The sequence below is a fragment of the Platalea leucorodia genome (genome assembly GCF_965183815.1).
Source record: "Platalea leucorodia genome assembly, contig: HAP1_HAP1_SCAFFOLD_266, whole genome shotgun sequence".
Taxonomy (NCBI): domain Eukaryota; kingdom Metazoa; phylum Chordata; class Aves; order Pelecaniformes; family Threskiornithidae; genus Platalea; species Platalea leucorodia.
This window is the reverse complement of record NW_028121306.1, coordinates 22,194-37,925: the sequence shown is the minus strand read 5'-3', so window position 1 is coordinate 37,925 and position 15,732 is coordinate 22,194. Positions and strand designations below refer to the sequence as shown.

Below are 15,732 nucleotides of genomic sequence, written 5' to 3'. Positions count from 1 at the left end.
CTCACTGCCTTTTCCTCCTTGGACAGGTTCCCATGCCCAGAAGCAGCAAATGTCCAACGCCAGCTCCATCACTGAATTCATCCTCTTGGCATTCGCAGACACACAGGAGCTGCAGCTCGTGTACTTCTGGCTCTTCCTGGGCATCTACCTGGCTGCCCTCCTGGGCAATGGCCTCATCATCACCACCGTGGCCTGCAACCACCGCCTCCACACCCCCATGTACTTCTTCCTCCTCAACCTCTCCCTCCTTGACCTGGGCTCCATCTCCATCATTCTCCCCAAAGCCATGGCCAATTCCCTCTGGGACACCAGGGCCATCTCCTACCAGGGATGTGCTGCCCAGGTCTTTCTGTTTGTCTTTTTGATGGCAGCAGAGTTTTGTCTCCTCACCATCATGTCCTATGACCGCTACGTTGCCATCTGCAAACCTCTGCACTATGGGACCCTCCTGGGCAGCAGAGCTTGTGTCCACATGGCAGCAGCTGCCTGGGGCAGCGGCTTTATCAATTCTCTGCTGCAGTCTGCCAATACATTTTCACTCCCACTCTGCCAAGGCAATGCTGTGGACCAGTTCTTCTGTGAAATCCCCCAGATCCTCAAGCTCTCCTGCTCCAACTCCTACCTCAGGGAAGTGGGGCTTATTGTGGTTAGTCTCTTAGCAGCATTTGCATGTTTTGTTTTCATTGTACTGTCCTATGTGCAGATCTTCAGGGCCGTGCTGAGGATCCCCTCTGAGCAGGGACGGCACAAGGCCTTTTCCATGTGCCTCCCTCACCTGGCCGTGGTCTCGCTTTTTCTAAGCACTGCCATGTTTGCCTACCTGAAGCCTCCCTCTATCTCCTCCCCATTGATGGATATGGTGGTGGCAGTTCTGTACTCGGTGGTGCCTCCAGCAGTGAATCCCCTCATCTACAGCATGAGGAACAAGGAGCTCAAGGATGCAGTTTGGAAACTGATGACTGGATGTTTTTCTGAAGCAATAAACTGTCCATTTTCTTATGCATATCGCTCATAGTGTAGCTCATTACAGGCTCAGCCTGTTTTCTGGAGGTTTTGGTGGTGGTGGTGGAGGGTTTTTTGCTCTGTTTTACATGTGATAGTGTTGTGCAGAAATTAATGTCATTCTTCATACCATTTCTAATTTCTTATCTACCTTTCTAGTGTTACCCAGAGACTTTTGGAAAGACTGTTGAAATAAGAGCCATGTTCTCTGTGCATTTAAAAAAACAAAAAGACCCTGCAGTGATTTCTTCATCTGAGGTCCTTTTTCTGAGACTTCTTCTGGTGCTGCAGTGGCAGTGCCTGTGTGCAGAGGTGGAGGGGAAAAGAGTCCTGGCACAGCACCACTGCTGGGGAGCACCAGCGCTCGGTGTTTCTGGAGCGGTTCTCTTTTAAATTCCACAGTGTCTCTCTGAGCCCCTGCGTTGCTGTAAGGAAGGATTGCTCTTGCAGCTTGGTCACAGGCCTTTTGTGTGGCAGTCCTGTGATTGCACGCAGTGACAGGCAATGGGCACTTTTTGGCAGAGCTAACCTAAGTCATTTGATATGGTCCCCCACAACATTCTTGCTGCTAAATTGGAGAGGTATGGGTATGACGGATGGACTGTTAGATGCATAAGGAAATGGCTAGATGACCACATGCAAATGGTTACAGTCAATGGCTCAATGCGCAAGTCGAAAACAATAACAGGGGGTGTCCCTCCAGGGTCCATACTGGGACCAGTACTATTTAGTATCTTCATCAATGACAGAGAGAGTGGGATTGAGTGCACCCTCAGCAAGTTTGCAGAGGGCACCAAGCTGAGTGGGACAGCTGATTCACTTGAGGGGAGGGATGCCATCCAGAGGGACCTGGACAGGCTTGAGTAGGAGGTCCGTGCAAACCTCATGAAGTTCAACAAGGCCAAGTGCAAGGCCACTCACCTGGGTCAGGACAATCCCCGCTGTCAGTAAAGACTGGGAGGTGAATGGATTGAGAGCAGCCCTGCAGAGAAAGACTTGGGGATATTGGTGGGTGAAAAGTTGGACATGGGCCAGTAATGTGCTCTTGCAGCCCAGAAAGCCAACTGTATGCTGGGCGGCCTAAATAAAAGCATGGCCAACAGGTTGAGGGAGGTGATTCTCCCCCTCTAGTCTTGTGAGATGCCAGCTGGAGCACTGTGTCCAGCTCTGTATTCCCAAGGACAAGAAAGACATGGACCTGTTGGAGCGGGTCCAGAGGAGAGCCACGAAAATGATCTGAGGGCTGAAACACTTCTCCTATGAAGAGAAGCTGAGAGAGTTGGTGTTGTTCAGCCTGGAGAAGAGAAGGGTCTGGGGAGACCTCCTTGTGGCCTTTCAGTATATCAAAAGGGCTTATAGGAAAGATGGAGAGAGAATTTTTATGAAGGCCTGTAGTGACAGGCCAAGGGGCAATAGTTTTAAACTGAAGGAGGTTAGGTTTAGATTGGACATAGAGAAGAAATTTATTTATGATGAGGGTGGTGAGACACTGGAAGAGGTTGCCTGAAGAAGTTGTGGCTGCCCTATCCCTGGAAGTGTGCAAAGTCAGGCTGGATGAGGCTTTGAGCTATGTGATCTAGTGGAAGATGTCTCTGCCCATGGAAAGGGGGGTTGGACTAGATGATCTTTAGAGGTGCCTTCTAACCCAAGCCATTCTGTCTCATTCTATGAGATGAGACTAAAGACATGGTGTGCGTGGCACAGATGAACCTGAGACAGCACAAATGCCATCAGCTATTCTTGGGATTGCTGTGAAGGCCTGTGGGAAAGACAGTGTCTTGAGGTCACTTCACATTGAGAGGAATGTCCCCTGGAAACCACCTGAATGCAGCACTTGGATGCACTTCCTTGGCCCAAGGTTCCTGTGTCCATTCCTCATGCCTTGGGGCATCTCTAAGGCGTGCAAAGCAGGGTGATACACTGCAGCGCTTAGGTGTGAATAGGGAATGTCCCCAACGCTCCTCTCTCTCATGACCTGCCCTGTGACTGGTGTTGGGAACACCCTCATCATTGTGCTGGTGGTGGACAACTTGAAGACTTGCTATAGCTCCACCACCACGCCCCTGACCTGACCACACTGCTGACCAGACTGGACACACCACCATCTCTGCTGACAGTGGTGTTAGTAGTACTTGCTGCCCCTTTTGCATGTACTGAGTGTTTCCTGCTGGTGGCTACATCCTACGATCAGTACTGGGCTGTGTGCCACCTGCTTCTCTCTGCAAGACTCATGGCCTGGAAGGTCTGTTTTGGGAAGGCAGCTACACCTTGGCTAGGGGGGTTTCTCTCATCTACAATAGTCACTTCATTCTTGTCCCAGATGCAGGTCTGTGGCCCCAGTGCAGTGCACCACTTCTTCTGTGATTTCACTGGAGCTCTCCTGCAGTGACACCAGGACACTTATGCTCTTTGCTCTCATAACCTGCTTTTTAGATCTAGGCCTCCCCTTCCTCTTCACAGGGGCATCCTGTGCGTGCACCAGAGCTGCCACCCTGGGGCAGCTCTCCCACCCAGCATGGACAGGTGGGAGGCCTTCTCCACCTGCTGCTCTCACCTCACTCGTGAAACTGTTTTCTACAGCATCCTCATCCTTTTCTGTGAGATGCCCAGAAAAGCCCTGCCGAGATAGCTGGACAAAGCCCTTTTGCTACACCGTCCTCAGGCCCCTGCTCAATCCCCTCATCTGCAGCCTGAGGATCAGAAAGTTTGGAGGGGAGTGGGACACGGAGAGAAGTGCTCAGAAAAGCTGTGGGCTGCACAAAGAGCCAATTGGAGTTGTGGGCCTGCTGGGAGCAATGACTTCTGGTTCTCTTCTGAACAGGCCCAGAAAACCCAGACAGGTGTGTGCTGTGTCCTGGGCACTCTCCTGGAAGTGTGAGATGTGGAGAAGGTTTCTGGTGCAGAGAGGTGCAAGGGGGGCTGGCTGGTTTCATTGTGAGACCTCTGTAAAATGCCTTGTAAAGGCAAAAGCCATCAGAGAGGTTGCATAGCTGGACTTTAGCAAGGCCTTAACATGGCCTCCCATAGTCTCCTTCTAGCCAGATTGGTGATAACTGGACTAAAGAAGTAGACGATGAGGTGGACGGGAGGATGACTGCACGATCCGTCTCAGATGTCACCACTGGCACAGAGTCCTCCTTGTAGCCAGTCATTATCGGCATGTCTCTCTTACCAGCACTTGGGCCAACATTGTTGAACATCTTTATTATGTCCCAGTACGATAGGATGGAGCTCACCTTCAGCTCCCTTGGCAAGCTGAGAGGAGCTCTGGAGCTACCTCACCTAGTTCACCCTGCCTCGAGCTGGAGTGTTGGGAAAGATGACATTCAAATCTCTTCTAACCTGAGCTATTCTACGATTCAATCAGTCTTCCGCTTGGAGAGCTTTTTGACGACAGAATAAGCAGAGGAAGGAGAAAAGACAAAGATGCAGAAGCAGAGACATAGAGGGTTCCAACAGAAATAGAGTAGTTCTTCTGAGCAATGTTTCTCCATTTGAACAACTGGTAAGAAAATTTATCTTCATAAGTGGCTGCATAAAACTGCCTGCACACAGCAAGGGAGTGTAATCAGCTTGCCAGTACGTGCCCTTCCTGCTGTTAATAAAAATGGATGAAAAAAATATTGAAAATTCATAACAAGCTAGCCATGCTGGAAATGAAGACTTTCTCAGCTATTACATTGAGTTCTTTTCTGCAGAAATTTCAACTTTTTCCTAAAAATTTACATTCAGGGCTTCCTTCAGTCATCCACAAAGGGGTGGCCACTGCCCCGTGCAGCTGAAGCATGCATGCGGGAAACGCGTCACAGGACATATGGAAGCCCTTCTGGAGCATGAGCTGGTAGGCAGGCAGGGTACCTCGGGGTGGTGGAAGGCATCACCTGCCTTCAAGGCTGCTGGGTAGGCTGTGAAGAGGCCTCTCCAGCACAGCAGCACACTGTGTCCCTTTGGATGCTGGCTGTGAGGTCACTTCTGACCAGGCAGCAGTGGGGAGAGAGATACTCTGAGGTCTTGAAAGCCATCACAATGTTCCCCCCAACAAGATGAAAGGTGTGGGGAGGTCAGGGGTAGCTGGGGCAAGATTTGGTGGAGGGAAGAGAGCTTTGGCCAATAGAGATGAAAGATTTTGAAGAAGAAAGATGTGTTTGGGTGATTTTGATGCCACCGTGATACTAAGAAAACATTCATGTTAGGCATCTACCCTATTTCTAACCAGTAAGCTTAAGCCCTAACCCTACCCCTAAATGGCACCCTTCCCCCTGACAGGAATCCACTACTCCAATCCCTAACCTCAAACCTTACCTCTAAACCAAAGCCCCAAACCACAAACGCTTACTCTCACCCTATTACTCACTCTAATTCCCAGCCTTTATCCCGAACACTAAAATGCTAGCCTTGACCCTAACCCTCACAACAGCCCTACACAAAACCCTAATCCACAAAGCGAGCCCATGCCCTGACACTAACTAGACACCCTCCCCCTGAGCCCAACAGGACTGAGGTCTTTGTCCTCTTGACTATGGCAGCAGCCTCTGCCACTGACGCCTGCTGCAAAACTTCATTTTGAGGCTCTGGACTTTGTTTCTTCCTCATCCCTGCTTGGGGGGGCCGGGAGGTGTTGCACAGTTTTTCTGCACTTGGCATTGCTCATCCTCACATCCCACTGTCCCAGGAAGAGCCCTGAGCCAGATGTGAGGGACAGGATCTGCCTTCCCTGGGCCTGCAGGCTAGGACTTGGCCTTGCTGCTTCATCAAACCAGCCAAGGGTTTTCTCAGCATTACAGCCCCCTGCACAGTGCCTTTGCCTACCTGCAATCACAGCCTCCAGTTAGCTGCTCTAACGAGTCCTTGGGGAGGCTTTGTCAGTAATGGCCCTCAGGGGGGCCAATCAATGCTTCAAGGTTTTGCTTCTGCCTTTGACTTCTTGAGAGGTTTGTTCAGTCTGCTCTCAGTATCTGAGGTTCACGGACACAGGGCCAACTACAGCATGGGGGCTCATTAAAATACAGAAAGCCCTAACGAGCTATTGCTCTTCCTGTAATTTTCTTCAACTCTTCAAGACTTGTCCAGCTAATTGTAGAGTCATTTCATAGTGTAGTTAAGGAGGAAGATTTCCAAGTGCACCTAATCAAAATCCTTTTTTTAAAGGTTATATTTTATTCATTTCAGTTGAGAGCAGAGGTAACAGCAGCATTCTCCAATTGATATGGATGCAGAGGGTCTCCTCGGGAGGTCTGCACAGCTAGGAAAAGCAGTCCCTTGAGGTCTGGCACTGTAGTGACAACCTTGCCCCTTGCTTCCTCCCTTCCTCAACCTCACCATTTCTCTCACTGGCCACCTGGGATTTACATCAGTTTCCTGACATCAGGCTTCACTGACCTCTGGGAGCTGAATGTTACAGCTCCATTGCACCATCTCCCACCTCATCTCCTTAGACAACTGGCTGCACACAGGCACAGAAGGATTCTTCCTGTTGGCAAACAAAGAAAATTAAGCATGATAAAGCTTCATAAACAATACAATACACTCCTCGAGCATATGCTACTTACAAGCTACCTCTAATGAGGTTGCCTTTCTACAAGGGATAATCTTATGAGAAATGTTTTAGATACATAGTTACAGAAAGGTAGAGATAAACATAATTAAAGAATTGGCTAAGGAGACACTTGTCCTACTGAAGGACAGGCAAGCTTTTAGTCCCTGAAGCTCAAAGCAGCAGCACAGGTGAGAAGGATCTGAATGAACAAAGAGTAAGGGCAGGAGAAAACTGCAGAATAATGGAAAAGGGCCGTTGTCTGCACAACCTGCTGAAAAGATGACTTTAGAAATGGTCGTTCTATCCAGACAGGTGAAAATACAGGAAAGATTAGAGAAATTAAATACAGAACACCATCCAGCATTTATCCACTCGATCCAGTGCGACCTGGCAGCAAAGGCGGCCAGCAGTGTCCTGAAGTGCATAAAGAGAACCCTCGCCAAAAGTGCGAGGGAAGAGATTGTCTCCCCCTGCTCGTCACTCGTTAGGCCACCTGTAAGCAACTGTGTCCATTTTGGGGCCCCCATTTCAAGTGGACTGTGTCTGGCTGGGATGGGGTTAACTTCCTTCAGAGCAGCCCACATGGTGCTATGTTTTGCATTTGTGCCTAAACCAGCGTTGATAACACACCCGTGTTTTGGCTGTTACCGAACCGTGTTTGCACAGCGTCAAGGCCTTCTCTGGTTTAACCTGAGAGGCAGCTAAACCCCGCACAGCCGTTCGCTCACTCCCCCGCAGTGGGATGGGGGAGAGAATCGAAAACAAAAGGTAAAACTCATGGGTTGAGATAAAGGCAATTTAATGGGACAGAAAAGAAAGGGAAAAGAATAACAATGATAAAAGAATATACAAAAGAAGTGATGCTGTTCAATGCCCAGCCAGTTCCTGAGCAGCGGACCCTCGGCCAGCTTTTCCCCCAGCTTTATATGCTGAGCATGACATCACATGGTACAGAATATCCCTTTGGTCAGCTGGGGTCAGCTGTCCCAGCTGTGTCCCCTCACAACTTCTGTGCCCCTCCCAATGTACTCGCTGGTGGGGCAGTGTGAGAAGTATTACGTAGCAATTAACATCATCCAATTCAAACCATTGGCTATTCTCACCCAAAATCAAATCCCCTTGAGGTACGCATTGGACTTCCCCATCCTCCTGCATCACCCACCAAGTGCACCCAGGTCCTTGAGCAAAAGCAATCCCATGAATGGGTTTGCCTTTGCCCGAGGCAGGAATAACCCAGACTGTCTTCCCCAGCATATTTTTTATGTGGACTAGAGGGACTTTATCCCCCTCTACAGTACGCAAAAGTCTTGACTGGGCAGGGCCAGCTCGATCACCACATCCCGTAGTGTTGACTAAGCAGGTGGCCTTTGCTAAATGTGTGTCCCAATATTTGAACGTCCCAGCACCCATTGCTCTCGGTGTAGTCTTCAACACTCCATTGTACTGTTTGATTTTCCCGGAGGCTGGTGCATGATAGGGGATGAGATATATCCACTCAATGCCGTGCTCTTGGGCCCAGGTGTCTATGAAGTTGTTTCGGAAATGAGTCCCATTGTCTGACTCAATTCTTTCTGGGGTGCCATGTCACCATAGGACTTGCTTTTCAAGGCCCAGGACAGTGTTCCGGGCAGTGGCACAGGGCACGGGATATGTCTCCAGCCATCCGGTGGTTGCTTCCATCATTGTAAGCACATGGCGCTTGCCTTGGCGGGTTTGTGGGAGTGTGATATCATCAATCTGCCAGGCCTCCCTGTATTTATATTTCAGCCATCGTCCTCCATCCCAGAGAGGCTTGCACCGCTTTGCTTGCTTGATTGCAGCGCATGTTTCACATTCATGGATAACCTGTGCAATAGCGTCCATGGTCAATTCCACCCCTCGATCACGAGCCCATCTAGATGTTGCATCTCTTCCTTGATGGCATGAGGTGTCATTGGCCCACCCAGCTAGAAATAATTCACCCTTATGTTGCCAGTCCAGATCCACTTCAATCTTAGCAGCCTGATCCACCTGCTGGTTGTTTTGATGTTCTTCAGTGGCCTGACTCTTGGCTACGTGAGCATCTACGTGACGTGCTTTTACAGCCAGGTTTTCTACCCAGGCAGCAGTGTCTTGCCACAGTGCAGCAGCCCAGATGGGTTTGCCTCTGCGCTATTAGTTACTCTGCTTCCATTGCTGTAACCACCCCCACAGGCCATTTGCCACCATGCATGAGTCAGTATAGAGATAGAGCATTGGCCATTTTTCTCCTTCAGCAATATCCAAAGCCAGCTGGATGGCTTTCACCTCTGCAAATTGACTTGATTCACCTTTTCATAGAATCATAGAATCCTGGAATGCTTTGGGTTGGAAGGGACCTTTAAAGGTCATCTAGTCCAACCCCCCTGCCCTGAGCAGGGACATCTTCAACTAGATCAGGTTCCTTAGAGCCCCATCCAACCTGTCCTTGAATGTTTCCAGAGATGGGGCATCTACCACCTCTCTGGGCAACCTGTTCCAGTGTCTCACCATGCTCATTGTAAAAAATTTCTTCCTTATATCTAGTCTAAAGCTAGCCTCGTTTAGTTTAAAACCATTACCCCTTGTCCTATTGCAACAGGCCCTGCTAAAAAGTCTGTCCTCATCTATCTTAGAAGAATCATAGAATCATAGAATCATAGAATGTCCTGAGTTGGAAGGGACCCACGAGGATCATCGAGTCCAACTCCTGTCCCTGCATAGGACAACTCCAAAATTCACACCCTATGTCTGAGGGCTTGTCCAAATGCTTCTTGAATGTTGTCAGGCTTGGCGACGTGACTGCCTCCAGGGTCAGCCTGTGCCAGTGCTCCACCCCTCTCTGGGTGAAGAACCTTTTCCTAATTTCCAACCTAAACCTCCCCTGGATATCTTCCTGCCGTTCCCTTCGGTCCTATCATTGGTCGTCAGGGAGAAGAGATCAGCACCTGCCCCTCCTCTTCCCCTCTTAAGGAAGCTGCAGACCGTGGTGAGGTCTCCCCTCAGTCTCCTCTTCTCCAGGCTGAACAGACCAAGTGACTTCAGCCGCTCCTCATACGGCTTCCCCTCTAAACCCTTCACCATCTTTGTGGCTCTCCTCTGGACACTCTTCAGTAGCTTTGGGGGTTGTTTTTGTACTGTGGCACCCAACACTGCACACAGTACTCAAGGTGAGGCGACACCAGTGCAGAATAGAGTGGGACAATCTCCTCCCTCGCCCGGCTGGCAATGCAGTGCTTGATGCACCCCAGGACACGGTTGGCCCTCCTGGCTGCCAGGGCACACTGTTGGCTCATGTTCAACTTCCCGTTGACCAGAACCCCCAGATCCCTCTCCATGGGGCTGCTATCCAGTCTCTCATTCCCCAGTCTGTATGTACATCCAGGGTCGCCATGTCCCAGGTGCAAAATGCAGCACCTGCCCTTGTTAAACCTCATACTGTTGGTGATTGCCCAGCTCTCTAATTTCTCCAGATCCCTCTGCAGGGCCTCTCTGCCCTCGAGAATGTCAACGGCTCCTCCCAATTTTGTGTCATCGGCAAACTTTGATAACAAACCTTTGAGTCCTGCATCCAAGTCATTTATGAAGACATTAAAGAGCACTGGCCCCAACATGGATCCCTGGGGAACCCCGCTAGTGACTGATCGCCAGCCCAGTGTAACCCCATTTACTATAACCCTTTGAGCCTGACCCATCAGCCAATTGCTCACCCATTGCATTAGGTGTTTATCCAGCTGTATGCTGGACATTTTGTCCAGGAGGATACTGTGAGGTCCAAAAAGATGACATCGACTGGCTTTCCTTGGTCAGCTAGGTGGGTAACCTTGTCATGGAAGGAAATCAAGTTTGTCAAGCAGGGCTTTCTCCTTGTGAACCCATGCTGGCTGGGACCAATGACTGCGTTGTCTTTCAGGTGTTTTTCAATAACTCCCAGAAGAATTTTCTCCCTCATTTTGCCAGGCACAGAGGTGAGACTGACAGGCCTGTAGCTACCGGGGTCATCCCTGTTGCCCGTCTTGAAGACTGGGACAACGTTTGCCAGCTTCCAGTCAACTGGGACCTCCCCACATTCCCAAGAGCATTGATAAATCATTGAGAGAGGTCTCATCATCAGCCAGCTCTTTAAGTACCCTCGGATGAATCCCGTCCGGCCCCATTGACTTGTAGGGATCCAGCTGGAGCAGCAAATCCCGCACAAGTTCGGGGTTGGTTGGGAGTTTGTCGTTCTTGCAGTCATGGTTCTCTAGCCCAGAGAACACTTCATCGGTGTTGAAGACGGAGGCAAAGTAAGCATGAAATGTCTCTGCTTTGTCTATGTCCCTGTTTGTGAGGTGACCCTGCTCGTCAAGTAATGGGCCAATGTTATTTCCCACCTGCCTTTTGCTATTTATTTATTTTAAAAAGCCCTTTTTATTGTCCTTGAGCTTTGAGCTTTGGTACTTTACCTTTAAGTACTGAAAGGCTGCAATAATATCACTTTTCCTTACATCAGACTTCTCCACTGAAGTCTGCAACTGGGTGTTACAGCTCCATCGTGCCATCTCCCACCTGATCTCCTTAGACAACTGGCTGCACACAGGCAGAGAAGGATTCTTCCTATTTGCAAGCAAAGAAAAGTAAAGCATGATAAAGTTTCAGAAACAATACAATACACTCCTCAAGCATAAGCTACTTACAAGCTACCTGTAATGAGGTTGCCTTTCGACAAGGGATAATCTTATGAGAAATCTTTTACATAGATAGCTACAGAAAGGTAGAGATAAACATGATTAAAGAATTGGCTAAACAGGCACTTGTGCTACTGAAGGACAGGCAAGCTTTTAGTCCCTGAAGCTCAAAGCAGCAGCATATGTGAGAAGGATCTGAATGAACAATGAGTAAGGGGAGGAGAAAACTGGAGAATAATGGAAAGGGCCTTTGTCTAGACAGTCTACTGGTAAGATGACTTTATTGTATCAGGAAATTGTAAATAAGATGACTTATTTAGTGTATCAGGACAGGCGAAAATACACAAACGATTAGAGAAATTAAATACAGAATAGTGGTAATGAAGTCACAGGGGAACACTGATATTTCTGTGGAATATCCCTTTGGAAAGGTCATGGGATTGGTAGAGGTCTCTTGTGAGTGAGGACAAAGCAATGTTGCACCCATCTCTGAAAGAAGCCAAAGGAGCAATCCAGGGAACCACAGGCTGTACAAGCTCACTTTGGTGAGGAGTAAGCCATCAATATCTCTTGGGTGGTATTTCTGGGACCTTTAAAGAGAAGAATGTGTCCAAAAGCAGTCAGCATGGACTTTCAAAGGGTAAAGCATGCCTTACCAAGCTGACAGCCTTCATGATGAAGTAACTGCATTTGTGCATGAGGGGACAAGAGTGGATGTTGGTCACCTCAACTTCAGCAAGATTTGTGACGTGTTCTCCCTCACTATTCAGGACATTACGTTCTGGAAGGGCAGACAAACAGATGGGTGAAACACCAGTTGGATGATCACGCTGAGAGAGCAGTGGTGAAGGGGTCATACCCTACCTGGAGGCCAGTGGGACGTACTGGGGCATCATTGGGAACACTCCTGGGCCCTGTGCAGTCTAACAGCTGTATCCATGACCCAGAGGAGGCAACTCTCACCATGTTTAGAAAGAACAAATGCCGGATTCTGCACCTTGGATGAAATAATGACGGGCACAAGTATAGGCTGGGAGAGGAGTGGCTGGAGAGCAGCCCTGCAGAGAGGGATCTGGGGGTGCTGGCTGGCAGGGGGCTCAACAGGAGTCAGAATTGTGCCCTGGCAGCCAAGAGGGCAAACCGCACCCTGGGGTGCAGTATAACGAGGGGCTCAAAAGAGGGGATGTTGTGGTTTAACCCCAGTCGGCAACTAAGCACCACCCAGCCGCTCGCTCACCCTCCCTCCCACAGTGGGATGGGGGAGAGAATCAGAAAAAGAACGTAAAACCCGTGGGTTGAGATAAAGACAGTTTAATATGACCGCAGAGGAAGGGGAAATAATAATAATAGTAATGAGAGTAATGAGAGTAATGAGAATAATGAGAGTAATAGTAGTAATAGTAGTAATAGTAGTAATAGCAAACTCTCCAGTACATATACTGAGCATAATGTCATACGGTATGGAATATCCCTTTGGCCAGTTTGGGTCAGCTGTCCTGGCTGTGCTCCCTTCCGGATTCTTGTGCACCTGGCAGAGCATGGGAAGCTGTAAAATCCTTGACTAGGATAAACACTGCTTAGCAACAAGTAAACCATCAGTGTGTTATCAACATTATTCTCATCCTAAATCCAAACCACAGCACTATACCAAGTACTAGGAAGAAAATTAATTCTATCCCAGCTGAAACCAGGACAGGGGATTATCCCGCTGTATTTAGCAGTGGTGCAGACTCACTTGGAGTACTGTGTGCAGTTCCTGGCCCCACAACTGAAGAAGGATGTAAGGTACTTGAATGCATCCACAGGAGGGCACCAAAGCTGGTGAAAGGGCTGGAAGAAATGTCCTTTGAGGAGCGGCTGAGGACACTGGGCTTGTCTAGTTTGGACAAAAGGAGGCGGAGGGGTGACCTCATTGCCCTCTACAGCTTCCTGAGGAGGGGAAGTGAAGAGGGAGGTGTTGATCTCTTCTCTCTTAAATCCAGAGACAGGCCGTCGAGAACTGGTTCAAAGCTGCGCCAGGGGAGGTTTAGACTGGACATTAGGAAGCATTTCTTTACCAAGAGGGTGGTCAAACACTGGAACAGGCTTCCTCAAGAGATGGTCGATGCCCCATGCGTGTCAGTGTTTAAGAGGCATTTGGACAATGCCCTTAATAACATGATTTATCTTTTGGTCAGACCTGAAGTGGCCAGGGATTTGGACAAGATGATCCTTGTAGGTCCCTTCCAACTGAACTATTCTGTTCTATTCCGTTCTGTTCTGTTCTGTTCTGTTCTCTATATACACCCATACAGGGTGGATCCCTCCAGCAGCTGGGCTCAGATGCTCAGTCTCCTCAGTAGCTGCCCTGGATACCAGCCTCCCCAGGTGCACGAGCCTCTGAGGTTGCAACCCCATTCCAGATGCTGCCACAGACCACCCCAGTCACACAAACACACACACACACACACACACACACACACACACACACACACACACAAACTCTTAAGTCCAGTCACTCCGGTCTCTCAATTGCTGGCACTAATGACGTACGGGCTGCCTGACCCCATGGTCCTTCTCCAGTTGCTGCACTCACCCCCCTGCACTCACGTGTTCACACAGAAAAGAGATTCCCCCACACAGGAATGAGCTAGAAATTAAGTTTAATGAGAAGACAGGGCAGACTGCACTGGTCAGGGTCCTCCCCTACACTTCCCATAATAAAAGTCCTGTACAATCCAAAAATGCTCTTCCCCTGCATCCCATAATGTGTCCTACGCCCCTAGGCAACAATTCCCTTAGTCCAAATGGTGATCCAGAGAGCTGCTCGCAGTGACTCCTCTTGGTGGGTTTCACACCTGGACAACAGGTCTTCTCGCTTTGTGGAGATGGGCTCTTGATGAGCTGGTGGCTCTCCTGTGATGGCTCTGGGAGCAGCTGGGGCAGGGTGTTAACTGAGTTACTCCTCCTGCCATCGGTAGTGCCTTCTTTGTGTGTGCAGATGAGCTTCTTCTCACTTAACCTAACACAACCCAACAAGAACATGCATCTCCTGAGGCATCTGTATTTGCAGGTTACATACCTATGCACTGGTATTATTTAGCATATTTAACATAGCAGCTCATTGGAATTGCTGTCCAGAAATGCATCGGGATTAGGGGAAAAGCTGTGTTGTTGCACGGGCAATGGCTTCGTTCAGGGCCAGTAGCACAGTCTTGTTTCTAAGACTGTAGATGAATGGATTTAAGAGTGGGTACAGGACAGTGTTCAGCAAAGCCACAATTCTGTTTGTCTCCAAGGAAACATCTCTGGAAGGACGCACATAGAGAGCAATCCAGCTCCCATATGCAATGGCCAAGGTGGTGAGGTGGGAAGAACATGTAGTAAAAGCTTTTTTCCTCCCAGCGGCTGCTGGCAGGTGCAGAATACAGAAAAGGATGCCCATGTAAAATGCCGGAGTTAAACATAAGGAACCCAGTAGGATAAACGATAACAAAACAGAGTCTGTTTTCCAAAGCAGGCTGGGGTCAGAGCAGGACAATGTGAACAAGGGGGAGTTGTCACAAAAAAAAATGGTGGATCTTGTTCGAGCCACAGAAAGTCAGCTTGTAGAGGAGGACCAGACGGTAACTCAAGACTGTGATGCCTATGACCCAAGCAGCAACAACCAGGTGGATGCAGAGCTGAGGCTTCATGATGGCAGCATAACGCAAAGGCTGGCAGATGGCAATGTAGCGGTCAAAGGACATGACAACAAGTAGAACCATCTCTGTACAGCCCAGGGCAAAATAGAAACAGGACTGGGCAAAGCAGCTGCTTAGTGAGATCGTTCTCCTACCAGAACTCAGGATCACAAACAATTTGATGCTTGTGGAGGTTGTAAACCAGATTTCCAGGAAGGCCAGATTGCTGATGAAAAAGTACATGGGGGTTTGCAGGCGGTGATCCACACACACGAGGAAAATGATGGTTGCGTTCCCCATCACTGTTGTCAGGTATATGAGCAGAAGGAGCAGAGAGAGAAATAGCTGTAGGCTTTGATCAAGCCCTGAGAAACCCTCTAGGATGAACTCAGTAACTGCAGTTTCATTTTCTGCTGCCATGCTGAATTTCAGTTCATCCTGCCGAGACAGGAAGATGGCAAAACCCAAGTGTGATTATTTCACCATCTGGATGAAAGGAATCCTTCCTTCTCTGCTTCTTTCCTTGCTTGCAGTCTTCCTCCTAGATAGCACAGAGAGAGAGAGAGCCCTTCAAGCCTTTCTCACCCCCTGATTTTTCTGGTTTACGTTTCAGTTTGAGTCCTCAGAGAATTTGTTGTCGTCTTTCTACCTTTCTCAAACACTCCTAAAGGATTCTTTCTCCAGAACAGAAGATTTTAAAGAGGCTGCGAGCTATTTCACCCCATTCCTGGCAAATTCCACGTTCACTCAGACCTATTGCAAACATCTGTCACACCTATGTGCCAAACTCATCTCTTCTATTGCACAAATGCTAAACCATCAAATCAAATCAAAAGTGTATGTTGAAAGCTATTCTTTCTACTTTTCA

The 15,732-nt window shown here is 48.9% G+C and overlaps 2 protein-coding genes across 2 annotated transcripts; one reads left to right on the top strand and one right to left on the bottom strand.

The window, feature by feature from the left end:
* Positions 1–217: 217 nt before the first annotated feature.
* LOC309603942 (olfactory receptor 14J1-like) lies at positions 218–1,015 on the top strand (the record flags this gene model as incomplete). The annotated part of the gene is made up of 1 exon (XM_082338819.1): positions 218–1,015. The coding sequence occupies one exon, from the start codon at positions 218–220 to the stop codon at positions 1,013–1,015; it is 798 nt and encodes a 265-aa protein (XP_082194945.1).
* A 13,320-nt stretch (positions 1,016–14,335) lies between these two features.
* Positions 14,336–15,284, bottom strand: LOC309603940 (olfactory receptor 6E1-like; the record flags this gene model as incomplete). Its single annotated transcript, XM_082338817.1, is given in 2 exon segments — positions 14,336–14,752; positions 14,754–15,284. Coding segments are annotated over 2 exon segments (948 nt in total).
* Between the last annotated feature and the right edge of the window lie 448 nt (positions 15,285–15,732).